Here is a 21,423-nt window from a genome sequence, read left to right on the forward strand (position 1 = left end):
TTATCCTGGAAGTTATTCTTATGCATTATATAAATATTTCTTTTTAGTTTACGGTATCTAATGGAGTGGCTGGAAACTATTGAGCTGTATTCCAGTAGCTTTGATTCTTGAAGATGACTGTATAAAGATATAACTTTAACAATGTAACTGTGTGATTGTGAAAACCTTGTGTCTGATACTCCTTTTATTCCAGGGTATGAAAAATTAAATAAAAAATATGGAGAAAAAGTAAATAAATAATAGGGAGGATAAAGGGTAAAATAAATTGGGTAGATATCCAATTTCAGCAGTGGTCAATAAGAGGGTATGGGATGTATGACCTTTTTCTTCTTATTTCTTTTTCTGGAGTAATGCAAATGTTCTGAAAATGATCATGGTATCAAAAGATACTTGCACACCAAGGCTCACAGCAGCCTTATTCACAAGTGCCAAAAGATGAAAACAACTCAAATATCTATCAACAGATTAGTGGGTAAACAAAATGTCATAAATATATACAATGGAATAATAATCAGCAATAAAAAAGAATAAAGTTCTGATAAATGCTATAACATGGATGGATCCTGAAAACATTATATACTAAAACAAAAAAACCAGACACAAGAGGACAAATATTGTATGATTGAATTTATATAAAGAGGACAAATACTGTATGATTCAATTTATATAAGGTATCAAGAACAGGCAAATACAGAAACAGACAGTAGATAAGAGGTTACCAGGGGCTTGAAGGAGGGGGAAATGTGGAGTGCTGCTTAATGGAAATAATTTCTGTTTAGAGCGATGAAAAACTTTAGAAACAGATAGTTGTGATGGTAGTACAACATTGTGAATGTAATTAAAGTCACTGAATTAAACTCTGAAAAATGGTTAAAATAAAAAATTTATATATATATATATTTTACCACAATAAAACAACAGTAAGAAACAGTTAAAAAAAAAAAAAAGAAATGAAATGAAACCAAGGCATATTGGGAAAATAGCTGACTACAGATCTGGAACATGAAATAATATACAACAAACTTGATACATATTTTGATACCAAAAAGTAAGGATGCTATTAAAGACTGCTGCAACCAAGACCTGTCAAAATAACTCAGATTTCAACTTGAAGGATATTCAATAGCCAAAGTCAGAGTGAGGGCACAAAAACGAAAAATAACTGCAGTGATTGGAAAACATCAAATATGTTAAATCCATGAGTTCATAATTATATTGAAAGAGAGAGAGAGAGCTCCTCTGGAAAATATTAGGGAATAAATTTGTTATTCTGAAAATTAGTAAACAAAAGAAAAGAATCAAGTATCAATCCTAACTTTATATATGTAGTTTAACTTGGGATAACCTAACAGTTGATGGAGTGTTTGTTAGGTAAGAATTCTAGCTAATACATGAAGAAGAACTAATAGAATTAGAATGGTGTATCTGCAACCCCCCACTGCAGTAATTGATCTAGGCAATGACTACTAATGGGGTGATACAACTATCAGATGAAAAATTAATTAGGAACTTTAATATGAATGGATCAGGCTGACAATCCTTGAATTCACTGATCAGTCTAAACCCTAAAGAAGAAAGACAACCAGATATTGCCTCTTAATATGATGTAATAGGAAGTACACAACCCACCTTTAAAGTATTCTAGTCAAATAAAATTTTTAAAAGTTACAATCTGACCAAATCTGTACTTCTATTTACCAGGAAACACCATAGGAAGAGAATCAGCAAACTCCAGAATATGGGAATTTATGCATGGTAAACAACTCCAACTATTTCAGTGGCAATAAAAACACAACAAAAAGAAACTCATGAGAAAATAAAAGACAGAGGAGGAACCTTTGGATGAAAAAAGGGTTAAAAGATATCTCCATCAAATGCGAATTATTGTTGAGTTGAACAATCTCTTTATATATTCTGGATACTAAACCCTTATCTGTTATGTGGTTTCCAAATATTAGCTCCCATTACATAGGCTGCCTTTTTACTCCCTTGACAAAGTTCTTTGATGCACAAAAGTATTTAATTTTGAGGAGTTCTCATTTATCTATTACTTTCTTTAATGCTCATGCTTTGGATGTAAGATCTAGGAAACCACCTCTTACTACAAGTTTTGTAAGATTTTCCCTATATTTTCTTCTAAAAGTTCTATGGTCTTAACTATATTTAGTCTTCCCTACATTTTCTTCTAAAAGTTCTATGGTTTTAGCTCTAATGTTTAGCTCTTTGATTCATTTTCACTAAATTTTTGTATACGTTGTGAGATATGGATCCTTTTTTAGTCTTTTGCATATGGATATTCAGTTCTCTAAGCACCATTTATTGAAGAGGCTGGTGTATCCTAAGTGAGGTAGCTTGACTGCCTTATCAAAGATCAATTATCCATAGATGAGAGGGTCTATATTAGAACATTCTATTTGATTCCATAGGTCAGTATATCTATGTTTATGCCAGTGCCATGCTGTTTTAACCACTATATTTGTAATATGCCTTAAAGTCAGGTAGTGTGAGCCCTCCCATTTCATTTTTCTTTCTCATGATATTTTTAGCTATTTGGGGCACCTTTCTCTTCCAAATAAATTTTTTTTCTATTTCTACAAAGTAAGTTTTTGGGATTTTAATTAGTATTGCACTGAATCTATAAATAAATTTAGGTAGAGCTGACATCTAACTATATTTAGTCTTCCAATCCATGAACACGATATGCCCTCCCATTTATTTAGGTCTTCTATGATTTACTTTAGAAATATCTTGTGGTTTTCTATGTGTAAGTCTTTTCAATCCTTAAAGTTATTCCTAAATATTTTGTTCTTTTTGCAATTATGAATGGAATTTTTTTCTTGATTTCCTCCTCAGAGTGCTCATTGGCCAGGTTTCTTTTAATCCCTATTCAAAATTGTGGAGTGGAAACTTCATTGGATTGTTTCCCAGAGACATGACACACTCAACTGTGTATGTGACATTTTGATTAGATAGAGATGTGACCACCCATTCAAAGTGAGTCTTGATTAGTTTACTAGAGTCCTTTAAAGAAGAAACATCTTGGAGAAACCTCAGATGCAGATGTCTGGAAATGAAGAACTCCCAGACGCTAGAAACTGAGAGTCAAGAGAATAGACAGAGCCATAAGAGCCAAAAGAGAACTAGATACAGACTTCTGGAGATGCAGTACCCAGTACACGTCACCATGTGCCCTCCCATGAGACACTAAGCAAGACAAAATCCAGAGTTTTGCTCTGGAGGACCCAACCGAAGGCCCATAGATGCTAAGAGAAGAAACCACTGGCATCAGAAGCTAGAAGCAATGGAAATGGGAACAAGGACCAGCAGACTCCAGTCATATGCCTTTCCAGGTGAGAAACATTGGCCTTTCTTAAGTCAAGGTATCTTTTTCTGGATGCCTTAGTTTGGACATTTTTACAAACTTAAAACATTAAACTCTATAACTTAAACACTCCCTTTTGAAAAGCCATTCCATTTCTGGTGTATTGCATTCCAGCAGCTTCAGAAAACCAAAACACCATTACCTGATACACATGTATATCTTTAATTTTCCCAGACTAAGAGCCTTCCCCTTTGCGGAAGTGAGATTTAAATAAGTGCAAGAATAAAAATGAGTAGTGCTGGACTTCAGGGAAGATGGCTAAATAGAGTAGCTCAAGATGAGCCCTGCTCCACGGAAAAGGTAGAGAAGGGACAGGAGGACGACTGAGGCATTGATTCAGGAGTGCGGCTGATCTGGGAGAGCCTTTGGCACCATATAGGGCAGACCTAGTTACAGAGGTTGAGGAACTGAGAGGCAGAACGGTGGAGCCTGGTGCGGAGGTTCGGAGCCCTCAGGAATGCACGGATGGGAGCCAGGGACTATGAACTAAGTGAGTCCACATTTCTTTGGTGTGCTACTCTCACCAGCGCAGCCCCTTGACTTGTGATTCACGCCATACCACATGCACCGAAATGCTGTCACCCACTCTCATTCTCCATGCTCCAGGCACCGCCACCCCACCAGCCCCCAGTGCACATACCTGCCCCACACCCCCACCACGCCTGAGCACTACCTCCCCTCCGTGTTCCCTGCAGGCTGTTGCCAGCGCGTAAAGGCTGTGGGCACAAACCTCCATACCCAGGTTACCCCTGATCCCTGCTCACAGTGTCACACAGACTCACCCCGCCCCCTACCAAGCTCTGCGCATCAATTTATGGCACTCCTAGACCCATACATGCGCAAAGACCCCCAATCATGTTATTCAGCTCTGGGAACTACAATTTACAGCAGTCCTAGAACCAGGCATGCGGGCGGGCCTCAGCCACAATTCCCAGCTCTGAGAAAGTGCCGACCTGCACAGGAGGGTCACATCTACCCCCACAAAGGCATAACACTGACCTGGTGCCACAGCTTTATGCATGTGCACAAAGGGCCCCGTGCCTTAGACCAGCGCACACCAGGGTTATGCCTTCCCCCCACCCAGAACAGTGCACCCGCACAGCTACATCCTCCCTGGCTGCTGGGCGCCCAGGTTCACAAGCATCAGCGTAACATCCCCAATCTGTGCCTATATCTGTCCTGAAACAAATCACTGGACTGAGTGCCCCACCCCATACACTGCACCCTGGTGTACAACCATCCTGCAAACATAAGACCTTAGACTAGTGAAAGAAATAAATTCTCAAAGTAAATCAATCAAGATATTTACATGTCAGGAAGACAGCAGAAGATCACTAAGCCTAATGACCAAATTAAAAGACCAGAGGAGACAGACATTGGAAAAACTAATCAAAGGTGGTCACACAACTCTATTTAATAAAATAAGCAGGACAGCAAATGACATAAAGGAGATCAAGAAGACAGTACAAGAGCATAAAGAGAATTTTGAAAGAATGATTAGAAAAATAGTGGATATCACATATATTAAAGACTGTTGACAAAACAAAAACCATACTAGAAGCACAAAACACCAGATCTGAAGAAACAGAAGAAAGAATAAGTGATATAGAGGACAGGATAACCGACTTAGAAGATTCAAAACAGGAAATGACAAAAAAGATGGAAAAATCTGAATTAGTTATCAGGGAAATGACAGACAAAACATAGTATGCAAATATAAGAATCACTGGTGTCCCAGAAGGAGAAGAGAGGAGTAAAGGGCTAGGAAGAGCAGTTGAGGATATAATGGGGGAAAACTTCCTAAACCTCATAAAGGACATAAATATACAAGTCAAAGAAGCTCAAATGGAATAAATTCAAATAGGCCTTCCCCAAGACACATACTAATCAGTCTGTAAAATGTTGAAGAGAAGCAGGAAATTCTGAAAGCAGCAAGAGAAAAACAATCTACTACATACAAGGGAAACCAAATAAGACTGAGTTCAGACTACTCAATGAGCACCCTGGAGGCAAGAAGACAGTGGTATGATATATTCAAGATTCCAAAAGAGAAAGACTTTCAGCCACAAATGCTGTACCCAGCCAAATTATCCTTCAAAACTGAGGGAGAGATTAAGTTTCACAGACAAAGAAGTCCTGAAAGAATTTGTCAACCAGAGACCGGCCCTATAAGAAATACTAAAAGCAGCTGTGCCGGCCGAATAAAAAAGACAGGAGGGGGAGGTCTGGTGGAAGGAACAGAACTGAAGAGCACCACTAAAGGTAATTTAAAGATTACAAAGAGAAAGAGGGAAAAGAATATACAGATCTGACAATTAAAAAAAAAAAAAGGATGGTGGATTCAAGAAACACCTTTTCAGTAATAACTTTGAATGTTAACGGAATAAACTTACCAATTAAAGGATACAGATTGGCAGAATGGATCAAGATATATAAACCTGGTATATGCTGCCTGCAAGAGACTAATTGTAGATAAAAGGTACAAATAGATGGAAAGAGAAAGGATGGAAACAGATTTTCCACTCAAGTTGTAACCCAAAGAAAGCAGGAGTAGCTATAGTAGCTATACTATATATCGGACAAAATAGACTGTAAATGTAAAGACATCATAAGAAACAAAAAAGGACACTATATAATAGTAGAAGACTTCAATACGCCACTCTTCTCTATGGACAGAACAACCAGACAAGAGAAGATCAACAAGGAAACAGAGAAATTAATAACTTGATAAATGAGATAGACCTAACAGACATATATAGGTCACTGCATCCCAAAGCACAAGGATATACATTCTTCTCTACTGATCATGGAACATGAATGCTGGGGCACAAAACAGGTCTTTATACATTTAAAAACACTGAAATTATTCAAAGCACTTTCTCTGATCACAATGGGAGGAAGCTGGTTCTCTATAAGCACCAAAGAACGAGAACATTCACAAATAGATACAGATAAAATAACACACTCTTAAACAATGAGCGGGTCAAAGAAGAAATTGTTAGAGAAATTAGCAGCTATCTGGACATGAATGAAAACGAGAATACAACGTATCAGAACATTAGGGATGTGGTAAAGGCTGTACTGAGGGAAATACTGCCCTAAACCCCTATATTAAAAAACAAGAAAAAGCAAAATTAAGGACTTAACAGAACACCTGGAAGAACTTGAGAAAGAACAGCAAACTAATCCCATAGCAAACAGAAGAAGAGAAATAACAAAGATTAAAGCAGAGATAAATGAATAGGAGAACAAAAGAACAAGAGAAACAAACAGTAAAACTGAAAGTCAGTTCTTTGAGAAAATCAACAAAATTGATGGGCCACTAGCAAGACTGAGAAAGAAAAAAAGAGGATGAAAATAAACAAAATCAGAAATGAGAAGGGGTGCATAACCACAGATCCTGAAGAAATGAAAGAAATAATAAGAGGATACTGTGAACAACTATATGCCAACAAACTAGACAACTTAGATGAAATGGACAAATTCCTGGAGACACACAAACAAGCTACACTGACTCAGGAAGAAACATTAGATTGCAACAAACCAATCACAAGTAAAGAGATTCAATCGGTCATTCAAAATCTTTCGACAAAGAAAAGTCCAGGGCCAGATGGCTTCACAAGGGAATTTTATCAAGCATTTGAAAATGAACTAACACAAATCCTGCTCAAGATTTTCCAAAAAAAATGAGGAAAAAGAAACTCTACCTAACTCACTTTCTGAAGCTAATATCATTTCAATACCAAAACTGGGTAGTGATGCTATAAGAAAGGAAAAATACAGGCCAATCTCCCTAATGAATACAAATGCAAAAAATTCTCAATAAAATATTAGCAAATAAAATCCAACAACACATTAAAAGAATTATACACCATGACCAAGTGGGGTTTACACCAGGAATGCAAGGATTGTTCTACACAAGAAAATCAATTAATGTAATACCGTACATTAACAAATCAAAAGGGAAAACCACATGATCATCTCGATTGATGGTGAAAACGCATCCAACAAAATTCAGCATCTTTTTCTGATAAAAAAATTCAAAAGATAGGAATCAAAGGTTACTACATCAGCATGATAAAGGGAATATATGAAAAACAGATAGTCAGCATCATACTCAATGGAGAGAGACTGAACACTTTACCCCTAAGATCAGGAACAAGACAAGTATGCCCACTGTAACCACTATTATTTAAAGTTGTGACAGAAGTTCTAGCTAGAGCAATCAGGCAGAACAAAGAAATAAAAGGCTTTCAAATTGGAAAAGAAGAAGTAAAACTCTCATTATCTGCAGATGATATGATACTATATGTATTAGTTAGGGTTCTCTAGAGAAGCAGAATCAACAGGGAACACTTGCAAATACAAAATTTATAAAAGTGTCTCACGTGATCACAGGAACGCAGAGTCCAAAATCCACAGGGCAGGCTGCGAAGCCGATGACTCCAATGGATGGCCTGGATGAACTCCACAGGAGAGGCTCACCAGCCAAAGCAGGAATGGAATCTCTGAGTCCTCCTTAAAAGGCTTCCCATGATTGCATTTAGCATCACTAATTGCAGAAGACACTCCCCTTTGGCTGATTACAAATGGAATCAGCTGTGGATGCAGCTGACGTGATCATAACCTAATCCTATGAAATGTCCTCATGCAACAGACAGGCCAGCACTTGCCCAATCAGATAAACAGGTACCACAACTTGGCCAAGTTGACACGTGTCCCTAACCATGACACTATATTTGGAAGATCCTGAGAAATCTACAGCAAAGTTACTTGAGCTAATAACAAGTTCAGCAAGGTGCTGGGATATAAAATTAACGTGCAAAAATCAGTAACATTTCTATACACAAGAAATGACCTAGCTGAGGCGTTAGTTAAAGAAAAAAATTCCATTCAAAATTGCAACAAAAAGAATCAAGTATTTAGGAATGAACTTAACTAGGGACATAAAGGACTTGTACACAGAAAACTACATAATATTGCTAAAAGAAATTAAAGGAGATCTAATTAGGTAAAAGACATTCCCTGCTCATGGATAGGAAGGTTAAATATAGTTAATATGTCAATTTTCCCCAAAATGATCTACAGATTCAACACAGTACCAATCAAACTTCCAACAACCTACTTTGAAAACTGTGAAAAGCTAATTAGCAAATTCATCTGGAAGGGAAAGAAACCCCGAATAGCTAAAAGGAGCCTAAAAAAGAAGAAGGACCTTCTTTTTTTTTAGGCTCACTCATATATAGTGTCCTTTTTTGTTTCTTATGATGTCTTTACATTTACAGTCTATTTTGTCCGATATATAGTATAGCTACTATAGCTACTCCTGCTTTCTTTGGGTAAAGTGGGGGGATTAACACCCCCAGACTTTAAAACTTATTATAAAGAAAACAGTGGTCAAAACAGAATGGTACTCATAAATGTAATCAGAAAGAAAGATAGATGTCAAAGATCGAGATGGTATAATCTAGGAATGCCTAGAGTGTATAATAATAGTGAAATGTACAATGTACAAATTTTAAAAATGTTTTTGCATGACGAAGAACAAAGGATTGTCATTATTGTAGGGTGCTGAAAATAGATGATATCTAATACTTTAAAATGTCACATTATGTGTGAGACTAAAGCAAAAAATGTTTATTTGTTACAAAATTTTGATTTTGACTAGAGCATTTCCTAATATAACTAATGTAGATAGTTTGATTGAATGTCATAAGTACTTGAAATCTCAGGTAGCACATGAGTTTTTGTTGGTTTGTCCTGAGTGATCCCCCGATGAATCCCAGAATGATTTGATCAGTGACTGGAAAAGTATTTGCAAGCCCCCTTCGGGGAATGGTGAGAGTGGGGAGAAATTCAACCTCCCCAAGTTGAATTCTTGATATTCTCACAAGCAGTGTGGACAACCAAAGCTATAGGCTGAGCCCCCAGTCTTGGGGTTTGTTCACATGAAACTTAAAACCCACAAAAGATAGGTCAAGTCTACTTAAAATTTAGACCTAAGAGTCACCCCCAAGAGAGCCTCTTTTGTTGCTCAGATGTGGCCTCTCTCTCCAGCCAATATGATGAGCATTCTCACCACCCTCCCCCTCTCTGCGTGGGACATGACTCCCAGGGGTGTGGACCTTCCTGGCAACATGGGACAAAGATCTGAGAAAAACCCTAGAATGAGCTGAGAATTAACATCAAGAAACTGAGAGAACCTTCTCAACCAAAAGGGGGAAGAGTAAAATGAGGCAAAGTGTCAATGGCTGAGAAATTCCAGAGTCAAGAGGTTATCCTGGAGGTTATTCTTATGCATTAAGTAGATATCACCTTGTTCTTCAAGATGTAGTGGAGAGGCTGGAGGGAATTGCCTGAAAATGTAGTGCTGTGTTCCAGTAGCCATGTTTCTTGATGATGATTGAACAATGATATAGCTTTCACAATGAGACTCTGTGAATGTGAAAACCTTATGTTTGATGCTCCTTTTAGCTACTGTATCAACAGAAGAGTAGAACATATGGAATAAAAATAACAGGGGGAACAGATGTTAAAATAAATTCAGTTTGAAATAGTGGTAGGTGAAGGCGAGGGGTAAGGGGTATGGTACGTATAGTTTTGGTTTTGTTTTCTCTCTATTATTGTTTTATTTCTTTTTCTGTTGTCTTTTTATTTCTTTTTCTAAATCGATGCAAATGTACTAAGAAATGATGAATATGCAACTATGTGATGATATTAAGAATTACTGATTGTATATGTAGAATGGAATGATTTCTAAATGTTTTGCTAATTTTTTTTTAATTAAAAAAAAAACAGAATGGTACTGGCACAAAGATAAAAGCAATGACCAATGGAATCGAATCTAGAGTGCAGAAACTTACCGCCAAATCTATGGTCAACTGATTTTTGACAAGGCCCCCAAATCCTCTGAACTGGGACAAAATGGTCTTTTCAGTAATCGGGCATGGAAGAACTGGATATTAATAGCCAAAACAATGAAAGAGGACCCCTACCAAACACCTAAATATAAGAACTAGCACCATAAAGCTTCTAGAAGAAAATGTAGGGAAACATCTTCAAGACTGTGGTAGTTAGATTCAGTTGTCAACTTAGGCAGGTGAAGGTACCTAGTTCTGTTGTTGCAGACATAAGCCAATGGTATCTGAACATCATCTGTTGCTCATTACATTTGCAGTAGGCTAAGAGGTGTGCCTGCTGTAATGAATGATGTTTGATTTAATTGGTTGGTGCTTAAATGAGAGCGCTCAACATAGCACAGCCCAAGCAGCTCAGCATACCTAATCTCAGCACTCAGCTCAGCCCAGGCTTTTGGAGATGCAGAAAGAAATCACCCAGGGGAAAGTCGCTGGAACCCAGAGGCCTGGAGAGAAGGCCAGCAGAGATCACCCTGTGCCTTCACACATAAGAAAGAACCTCAGTTGAAAGTTAGCTGCCTTTCCTCTGAAGAACTAACAAAATAATTCCCCTTTTATTAAAAGCCAATCCATCTCTGGTGTGTTGCATTCTAGCAGCTACTAGAACAAAGACCTAGTAATAGGAAATAGCTTCCTAAACTTTACAACCAAAGTACAAGCAACAAAAGAAAAAATAGATGAAAGGGAACTCCTCAAAATCAAATGCTTCTGCACCTCAAAAGACCTTGTAAAAAAAGGTGAAGAGGCAGCCAACTCAATGGGAAAAAATATCTGGAAATCACATATCAGACAAAAGTTTGATTTCCTGTATATACAAAGAAATCATATGACTCAACGATATGAATGGCTGCTATTAAAGAATCAGGAAACTATAACTGTTGGAGAGGTAAAGTAAATACAGAATTGCCCTATGACTCAGCAACAGCACTACTTGGTATATACCCAGAAGAGCTGAAAGCACGGCATAAACAGATACTTGCACACCAATGTTCAGAGTGGCATTATTACAATCACCAAAAGATGGAAACAGACCAAATGCCCTTCAATAGACAAGCGAATCGACAAAATGTGGTATATACACAACATGGAATATTATGCAGCAGTAAGACAAAATGACATCCTGAAACACATGATAAGATGGAGGAGTCTTGAGGACATAATTCTGAGTGAAATTAGCCAGATACAAAAGGATAGATACAGTATGATTCCACTTGTATGACCAGTATAAAGGTATAATCAGACAATTATAACACAGGATATAGGGGACATAGAGCTATATAGAAGCTACAGATGGGTGAACCATTAGCTAATGAGGTTGAATCCCGGTGTAAGGGAAAGGATAGGAGTGAAGGTTGTTCTCTAGTGGGTCTATAAGTAACATTACCATATTGAAGATGAAAAAGACTGAAAAGGGTTGTACAGACCTACGTGTCCCACCGATTAACACTAGAAATAGGAATTAGTTCTCCCAAGAAATACTTCAAAGATATGATTTTTGTACAAACAGTGTTTAAGTTCAGGGTACAGGGAGAAAACTGCTATGGCATGCTATGAGCTATGTTCAAAAGGTAACCATCAGCACAACCACAGCAACAGCAGAGGTAATTAATGGGGAGAGGGACAAGAGTTAAGAGGAGGTTCAGATTTCCTATTTGGCAAGGGTATGTTTATTGGTTTTCCTTCTCTTTCGAACAATGAAATTATCTAAAATTGAGACTGTTGATGGACTGTGGACTTTGTGCCCTATACATGATGCCGATGAATGCAGGTGGCTAAAGGATGCACCGACGGAGAAGTAGACTGGTGAATGATGGTGTATACTTACGAACGAAGGATGGGCTGCTACAAAAATAAACAAAGTCACAAGGCATGCAATGATGTGAGTTAACATGTGGGACATTTGGGGAGACAAAATAAGCCAGAAACAAAAGAACAAGTATGGTATGGTCACCTTTAGAAAATGCTTATAAGAAAACAGAGGCCTTGATTGTAAGCTTTTGGAGCGGACACATTAAGTTCAGAGTGGTGATAATTATTTCTGGATTTTGAGAGGCTGTTTTATGTATATAACCTGATATTTAGAGATAAAAGCGAAGCCAAACAGGTTAGGGTTAAAGAAATTCAGACATAGGGATAACGAAGACAGTGCCTATATTTCAGAAGCACACATACTCTATGAGACCAATGGAAGAAAGTTTTATTTGGTTTGGAAGTGAAATTTTTTTGTCACATATAAACTAATTCAACCTATCTGCATAGCTCAATTGAAACACAGGGAGCCCAGAATAAGAAAGAGGTCCTTTAATCCTGTATAGATTATTGTAATACCTGGATATTTCCTAGTGTATATTAAGTAGATAATCAAAAAGTATTGGCAAAGTCCTCTGAGGGAGGAGAGAAAGAATGTGGAACTATTAAACCTTACCATCAGAGAATACTCTGATACTGTGTCAAACTTTAGGTACACCCAAATCAATAGGTCATGCCCTCAATCATGAGGCATACTCTTGTGAAGCTTATGTAGGTAGCAGAGAAGCTTAGACTACCTACAGGCATGCTTAAAAGTTACTTCTGGAGGACCTCTTTTGTTGCTCAAATGTGGTCTCAGTCTTTCTAAGCCCAACTCTGCAAGTGAAATCATTGCCCTCATTCCTATGTGGGACATGACATCCATGTGTGAAAGTCTCTTTCTGGCATCATGGGAGATGACTCCCAGGTATGAATACAGACCTGGCATCGTGGGATCAACAATTCCACCTTGACAAAAGGGGGAAAAGAAGTGTACCTAATAAAGTATCAGTGGCCGAGAGAGTTCAAACAGAGTCAAGAGGCTACATTGGAGGTTGTTCTTATGCAAGCTTCAGTTAGACCTTGCTACCTATCATAAGCTGCCAACCCCCAACCAGGACCATTCCAGCCAATCCTAAAGAACACCAGGAATATGTAAGATTCCACAAGGGTTCCAAGCACTAGAGTAACCTTCCAGAAACCTACAACCTCCAGATGGGTCCCTGGTCCCAATAAGTCCTGAAACATAGCCCTGCCTCTCCAGAACATCAGACAGTTCCATCTTCCTACCCCATATTAGTGACAGTCCCTTCCAATATGAAATATTTAGAATTGCCATAGCCCAAACACCCCTAAAGAGAGGGATGACAAGATCAAAGGTGATGGTGGAGTTATACAGAAAAGATAGGATTTAACAAATGAATATGAATGCTAAGTCATTAAACTGATATCTCTTTTAGTCTCCAGTATTTTAGAACAGCTAGAAGTAAAAATCTAAAATTGTGGAACTGTAACCAGTGTCAAACTCTGAAATATGTCCTACAACTAATTGTGGTGCTGTGCTTTGAAATTTATAGCTTTTTGTATATATGTTATTTTTCACAAAATAGAAAGAAAATAGTCGATTGTGATGCTAAAAAATTATTTAAGCCCTCTGGCCTCCTATATTCTGGAGCAGGTAGAAGGAAAACTACGAGAGGATCACATGGTAGCCCATGACAAACTCTGAGATCTGTCCTGTAACTACCTGTTGAAGAGTGCTTTGAAACTACTGCTTTTTTTATTTCTTTACTATGAATATACGTTATATTGTACAATTTAAAAAGTTAAAAAAAAAACTCATTAAACACTTGACAATAGATTACAAAAAAAAAATTAGTAGTGCTCAAGAGGGAAGGACTTGGCAGTTTAAAGAGTCCCTGTCCATGATTCCCAGTCAGTAATAAACTGATGATAAAACCCAAGTTTTCTAATTATGGAAAGTATAGCGGCTGATGACAAAACTCAAGTTTTCTAATTGTGGAAATTCCACTGGCACAGTGTAAAACATTCTGAGATGATACCAGGTTTTTGCCAAACTTTAAGACTCATCAGGTGATTTGTTCTAGTCAGACCACAGACTTCTTGAGCCTCAGCCTCTCCATTTGAAAAATGTGGATAAAATCTATTCCGTCCTCTCTATGGTGGTACAGTGAAGAACAAATAGATGTAGGATGAATTCAAACAATTTTATAAAATATTATACACAATTTTAGATTTTTACTTCTAGCTGTTCTAAAATACTGGAATATATAAATACAAAAAGTTATATTATTATTGGCCAAAATGACAGCAGAAACCACATTAATCACTTTAAAAAGGTATAGGGATAGCTGCTGTTAGAAATAAAACTATGCTGGTTCAAGAGACAGTGAAGGACATTAAAGCTAAGTTCCACAAATAGATTAATATCTTTAGATCTAAATTATATGCTGAAAGATGGATGGGGGAAACAAAAAAAGAACTCTAAGGAGAGGAGGAAGCATTTGGCTCAGGATTTATGTCTTGAAATTACACTATGAGGATAAGTTGAAAGAAAATAAAGAAATCAAAAGCCCAAAACTAAGTTTGCTAAAGATGTAAGAAAACCCTGTGGACTCTTAAGTCAGCCAGCAAGGTGAACCATGGCTTTTTACACTGTCAGGGGGAATATAGTTCAGGTGTGTGTGTGTGTTTGAGAGAGAGAAAAAGAAAGAGAAAAAAAGAATGAGAGAATCTGTTTGCGTGTATGCGCAAAGGCAGTGGTACCATCAGAGAGAATGGGATAGTTTACTTCTCCCTACTGCAGCCATACTTCAATAATCCCTTTCTGAATCTCTTTCCTCTGTTTCTTCAACCCAACTATATCTCCCAACTGAAGGATAAGGGACATAGCTATGTTAATAAAAGGAAAGAGGGAGGGAATGGCATTTTCCCTTTATCTCAACTAATGCTTAAATTTCCCAGTAGTCAAGTTGGTACTCAAGAGCATAAATGGAAAATTAGAGTCCCTAAGGTAATGAAGAATGGAAGGGGAAAGGACAAAACTCATATTATATCCAGCAACCCACATAAGGACTGAAAAGTTTGTAAAGATGACAATCAGTGAAACTTTGGGTCAACTAAGATAGATGACAAGGACAATCTTTTCATCTTCAGAAAATTTACATCAAGTCTGTCTAAAGAAAATTCCAATGGCACAGTGTAAAACATCTTGAGAAGATACCAGGAATACTGTTACTTTTATTAATATCCATTGTAATTGGGTACACTTTGATCAAAAATGAAGGATTTTAAGGTACATTTTCAAGGTAACCTACCTGCAACTGCATGACCACATAGTTGAATCGATCATTTCTCCCACAGCCAATAAATCTACAAACATGGTCTTTCCCTGGATAAAAAAAGAAAGAAAGAAAGAAAGAAAGAAGTGGAAAAGGTTACACTATTGTTTCTCTTCTGAAAATAATTTGTCTTTCTGTATAGTATTTTATGACTGAATATCAAGGACTGTCTTTAGTACTTTTAGAATAGGAAATTTGTATTATCCAAATATTCTTCGCACTTCACACTCTGAAATGTTTCTTGAGTAGTTAACGTTTGTTGTCTAAACCAAAAAATGTATGAGGGAACAAATGAATGGTAATATATTTAGAAACAAAAGGAGTAAGATGTTGTTTCAGATCAACATACCCAGAATTATACATATGTATGCCACAAAAGAACAATGAATAAGAACTATGTTAGAAACATAAATCCTGAATTTTAAATATGTTCTGCATTCACTATTACATGACTCTGGTAATAAACTTGGTCTTTCTGGGTCTCACTGATTTGAATTAGCTCAGTAGTTCTAAACCTGAATTCTAGGAATGAAATCTAAAAGTGTCCACTGGGGTACAGAAGGGAGGTAGAACAGGTAGAAATTTAGGGCCCCATTTCTGATTCAAAAAAAGCATGCAAAGGTCCCAAAAGAGAATCAAGCGTACAGGGTTCCAGGTCCAGAAAAGAGCACACTGAATGAGGGGAGGGAAAACAGAGTAATGGGGTGCTGGAGAGAAGGAAGGAACCTGTATTCCATAATAAGGATTTTGAGCCATATTTGTAGGCTACTGTTTTCAAATCTGGATACTTATCAAAATCACCTGGGAAACGTTTTAAAGTTTTTAAAGTTAAAGCCTACATTGATCAGAATCTGTGAGAAAAGACAAGGAATATGAGCTTTTCAAAAGTTCTCTCAATGATCTAAAAGCATCTGGCCCACGGATGGAGCTTTGAAACCTATTGTCAGGTAATGAAAAAAATGGAAAATATCTTAAGGAATAATACACTAAAACTCTGTTGCCACTGTGGTGGCAATGAGGAGGATAGGGTGTAGAGAGGTCAATTTTGTAGGCAGAATGGCCACTCTGGGATAGTATAATAATGCAAAACAGAGAACAATGGTTTGAAGATTTATAGTAGACATGGAAAACATATGTAAAACCTGAAAAACACGAAAAAAGTAGTTTTTGACTGAAATTTGGTAAAATTAGATGAAAAGTTGTACCAAAATAAGAGATTATAGGATGTTATAAAGACTTTTAAGAGAAATTAGAATGTTGAGGTTGACAACAACCAGCTGATTTCAGCAGACAATTATAATTTCAGGCCTGTTGCTAAAATGAAAAGAATGAGCTCCAGATGTAAATTGGAGAGCCTATAGTTCATGGAAGACAGAGGAAACCACTAACATACATGAAAAAAAAAAAGCCAAGTGAAAGAACAAGCAATAAGAAATAAAGAAAGCTAAGAAAATAATTCTTGGAAATGCAACATTTAAAACATGAACAAAAGTAAAAGACAGCCTCTGAAGGATGTAGAATAGCCTCAGAGGTAGGAAGAAACAGTGGGAAAGGAGTATAATAGAGACCAAAAGAGATAAACATTTCAGGAAGGTGGAAGTGACCAGCGACAAACATTACAAAAAGACTGAGAAGGCTCACTAATAAAAACAATAAGGAAGTCACTAGCAAGAGAGAGGTGGATAAGCGAGTCTATACTGGGTTAAGGAGTGAACATAATATGAAGCAATAAGTGCACAAAATATTTAAAGAAACTGGGCTTTGAAAAGAAGAAAAGTGACAGTTCAAGAGATAGAAGATCAAGATTTAGTAGACTGAAGAGAAATAATGGCACACTCAAAAAAAAAAGTGTTCACTGACTGACTTAAAATATATATGCATTCAGACTCATTTCAGTTAATACTTCCAAACTCCATTCTGCACCTTGGTTTATCATCATACCTCTGGTTGTTTGCCTGAAAAGGGGAAGCACTAGCAAGATTGGGTGCAACGGAAATAATAACTCATAATTTCTAAAATTCATGTTGATCACTTTACATATATGTTACATATTGTTGCAAAATTGTCACCTGGTAAATTGTAGTGAGAATGAAAGTAGAAAATGATGGTCACTGGCAACTTATTCTTTTCCTACCTTCATAGAAACAATAAAAAGTCATTTAAAAAGTGTTTTTCTTAATCTACTCATCCTGATTCCCTCTTCCTATCGTGTTATGTTTAAATGAAGTACCTCCATTACAAAGACATTCCAAATATCTTAAAAAAAAAAAAGACCTATTGGAACATATCTTCTAAAATATTTTTGTGATAACATACCAAAATACAATTTACCTCTTAGAGAGATTAAGCCACCTTTAAAAACAAAAGTTAAACAGTCAAATAATTTTGTTATTGTGTAATTAAAATACAAAATCAGCAGCAAATATTCCAGGATTCATCAATACATCTTCATTGCTTTAGGTAGGAGTTAATGAGCTCTTATTTCATATTTTATGGCACAGTGTACTAATGCTCATATATATATATCATATAAATACACAACTAATGGACCTATTTAACACTGTTCAATAAAAAGGCACAAGCTTTTGGAAAGGGAAAAACTACAATTTAATTGGAACGGTAACTCTTCACCGCCACTTAAAACAATCATTAAGATTTCTGGACCAAGATGGGGGCTTAGCAATGTGCACCTTTTAGCTCGTCCTCCAGAACAACTACTAAATAACCAGAAACAGTACAGAACAGCTCCTGGGGCCACGTCAGTGACCGGACACACAGTGTACCCCAGGTCTGGATCAGCTGGACCGGCTGCAAGGCCCCCCAGAACCGTGAGTTCCCCAAGTCGTGGCGGCTGGTGCCCCTTCCCCACAGGCTGCTTCCCAGAGGGGAAAGGAAAGAGACCTTACCAACAGCAGTGACTGAGCCCAAACAAATGCGAATTGTGGAATTAACTAACAAATTCTGACTGCTAAAAATAGGCCCTCAGATCAGGTGAACCTGTTCAAAGCAGAGGTCGCTCATTTTTGCCCCAGCGCCAACTGGCAGGGCTAACGGAAAAAGAAAAAAAAAAAAGAAGAAGAAGAAGAAACAGAGGTTTTTGTGGCTGTGGTTCTACAGAGGCTTGACTGCCTTTGGATACAGCAGCAGGACTTCTCAGGCTGCAACTGCCCCAGGCATAGGCAGAAACAAGCTCGTATGAGGGCAGGTCTGGAGACTGTGCCTTCCCCAGGGGAGGAGTGAAGCCCAACTCAGGTGGAATTCCTCCCTCAAGGAATTCAGATACCAGGGCTTAGTAATTTGAAGTCATTAAAACCAGCCTACAACCTCTCCTCTGTCTCCACCATGCCCCCAGCAGGGAGAGTCTGCCAAAGTTAAAGGTACTGCATCATCTTATGCTGGTGGGACCTGCAGGCAAACAAGCGCCACATACTGGGCAGGATAAGAAAAACAGAGTCCAGAGACTTCACAGGAAAGTCTTTCAATCTGCTGGGTCTCATCCTCAGGGAAAACCAACGCAGGTGACTCTTTCCTCCTGATAGGAGGCCAGTTTGGTCTGGGAAAATCTGGCTGGGGTCTATAATATCTAAGTAGACCCTCCTAAGTGTGTGTGGGGGGAAAGGCACCACACAAGCAGGGCAAGAAACAAGAAAACAAGAACTGAAAAATTCTCCTCTGTTAAACAAAACTTCAGCTAAAGGTCCAGATAAAGCTGAACGGAATGCCAAAGAACAGATAGACAACAAATTCATCCAGCAAGAAAACTCAAGATAAAAGAAGTGAAAGCAATCTCCAGAATAAACTAATTAAGGTAATTAAATGCCTAGACACCAGCAAAAAATAACAAATCACACTAGGAAAATTGAAGATATGGCCCAGTCAAAGGAACAAACCAACAATTCAAATGACATACAGGAGCTGAAACAATTAATTCAGAATGTATGAACAGACATGGAAAACCTCATCAAAAACCAAATCAATGAATTGAGGGAGGATATAAAGAAGGCAAGGAAAGAACAAAAAGAAGAAACTGAAAGTCTGAAAAAACAAATCACAGAACTTATGGGAAGGAAAGACAGTAGAAGAGATGAAAAAAACAATGGATACCTACAATGGTAGATTTCAAGAGACAGAACATAGGATTTCCAAAGTGGAGGACGGAACATCTGAAATCCGACAAGAAACAGAAACTATAGGGGAAAAAATGGAAAAATATGAGCAGGGACTCAGGGAATTGAATGATAATATGAAGTGCACAAATATACGTGTTGTGGGTGTCCCAGAAGGAGGAGAGAAGGGAAAAGGAGGAGAAAAACTAATGGAGGAAATTATCACTGAAAATTTCCCAACTCTTATGAAAGACTTAAAATTACAGATCCAACAAGTGCAGCGTACCCCAAAGACAATAGATCCAAATAGGCATACTCCAAGACATTTAATAATCAGAATGTCAGAGGTCAAAGAGAAAGAGAGGATCTTGAAAGCAGCAAGAGAAAAGCAATCCATCACATACAAGGGAAGCCCAATAAGACTATGCACAGATCCCTCAGCAGAAACCATGCAGGCGAGAAGACAGTGGGATAATATATTTAAATTATTAAAAAAGAAAAACTGCCTACCAAAAATTCTATATCCAGCAAAACTGTCCTTCAAAACTGAGGGAGAAATTAAAACATTTTCAGACAAAAAATCACTGAGAGAATTTGTAACCAAGAGACCAGCTCTGCAAGAAATACTAAAGGGAACACTAGAGACAGATACGAAGACAGAAGACAGTACAGTGTGGAGAAGAGTGTAGAAAGGAAGACTATGAGTAAAGGTAAAAAGAAGGAAAATTAGATATGACATATAAAATCCAGAAGGCAAAATAGTAGAAGAAAGTACTACCCATGCAGTAATAACACTGAATGTTAATGGATTAAACTCTCCAATCAAACGACATAGTCTGGCAGAATGGATTAAAAAACAGGACCCATCTATATGCTGTCTCTACTCAAAGGACACGAGGCCAAGGACACAAATGGACATTTACACACCAATGTTTATAGCAGCATTATTAACAATTACCAAGAGATGGAAACAGCCAAAATGTCCATCAATAGACAGTTGACTAAACAAACTGTGACATTTACATAAGATGGAATATTATGCAGCTGTAAGACAGAATAAAGTTATGAAGTATGTAACAACATGAATGGACCTTAAGGACATTATGCTGAGTGTGATTAGCCAGAAACAAAAGGACAAATACTGTAGGGTCTCACTGATATGAACCGACATTAGTGAATAAACTTGGAATATTTCCTTTGGAAATATTGGTAACAGAGACCATCAGGAGATAGAAATAGGGTAAGATATTGGGTAATTGGAGCTGAAGGGATACAGATTGTGCAACAGGACTGAATATAAAAACTCAGAAATGGACAGCACAATACTACCTAACTGTAATGTAATTATGTTAAAACACTGAATGAAGCTGCATGTGAGAATGATAGAGGGAGGAGGGCTGGGGACATAAATGAAATCAGAAAGAAAGATAGATGGTAAAGATCGAGATGGTATAGTCTAGGAATGCCTAGAGTGTATAATAATAGTGAAATGTACAAATTTTAAAAATGTTTTGGCATGAGGAAGAACAAAGGAATGTCATTATTGTAGGGTGCTGAAAATAGATGGTAATAATATTTTAAAATGTTACCTTATGTGTGAGACTAAAGCAAAAAATGTTTATTTGTTACAAAATTAATATTTTGACTAGTGCATTTCCTAATATAACTTATGCAGATAATTTGATTGAACACTATAAGTACTTGGAATATCAGGTAGGACATGAGATTTTGTTGGTCTGTCCAGATGATGCCCCGATGAATCCCAGAGTGATTTGATCAGTGAGTGGGAAAGTATTTGCAAAGTCCCCTTCTGGGAATGGTGAGAACGAGGGAAAATTCAACCTCCTCAAGTTGAATCCTTGATATTC

General features: G+C 37.4%; 1 protein-coding gene across 13 annotated transcripts in view; it reads right to left on the bottom strand.

Annotated features, from left to right (window-relative positions):
* Window positions 1-21,423, bottom strand: part of TTBK2 (tau tubulin kinase 2) — a 307,449-nt gene that overhangs the window by 137,595 nt on the left and 148,431 nt on the right. For 11 of the 13 annotated variants that reach the window (XM_077127599.1, XM_077127601.1, XM_077127605.1 and 8 more), the window contains one exon: window positions 15,426-15,499. The exons of 1 other annotated variant lie outside the window; for it this stretch is intronic. In XM_077127599.1, coding sequence (XP_076983714.1) covers window positions 15,426-15,499 — 74 coding nt within the window. Of the gene's footprint in view, window positions 1-15,425; window positions 15,500-15,628; window positions 16,183-21,423 lie in introns of those variants that run through there. One more of the 13 variants, XM_077127608.1, reaches the window with a different exon arrangement.

Source organism: Tamandua tetradactyla, chromosome 14, assembly GCF_023851605.1.
Source record: "Tamandua tetradactyla isolate mTamTet1 chromosome 14, mTamTet1.pri, whole genome shotgun sequence".
Classification (NCBI taxonomy): Eukaryota; Metazoa; Chordata; class Mammalia; order Pilosa; family Myrmecophagidae; genus Tamandua; species Tamandua tetradactyla.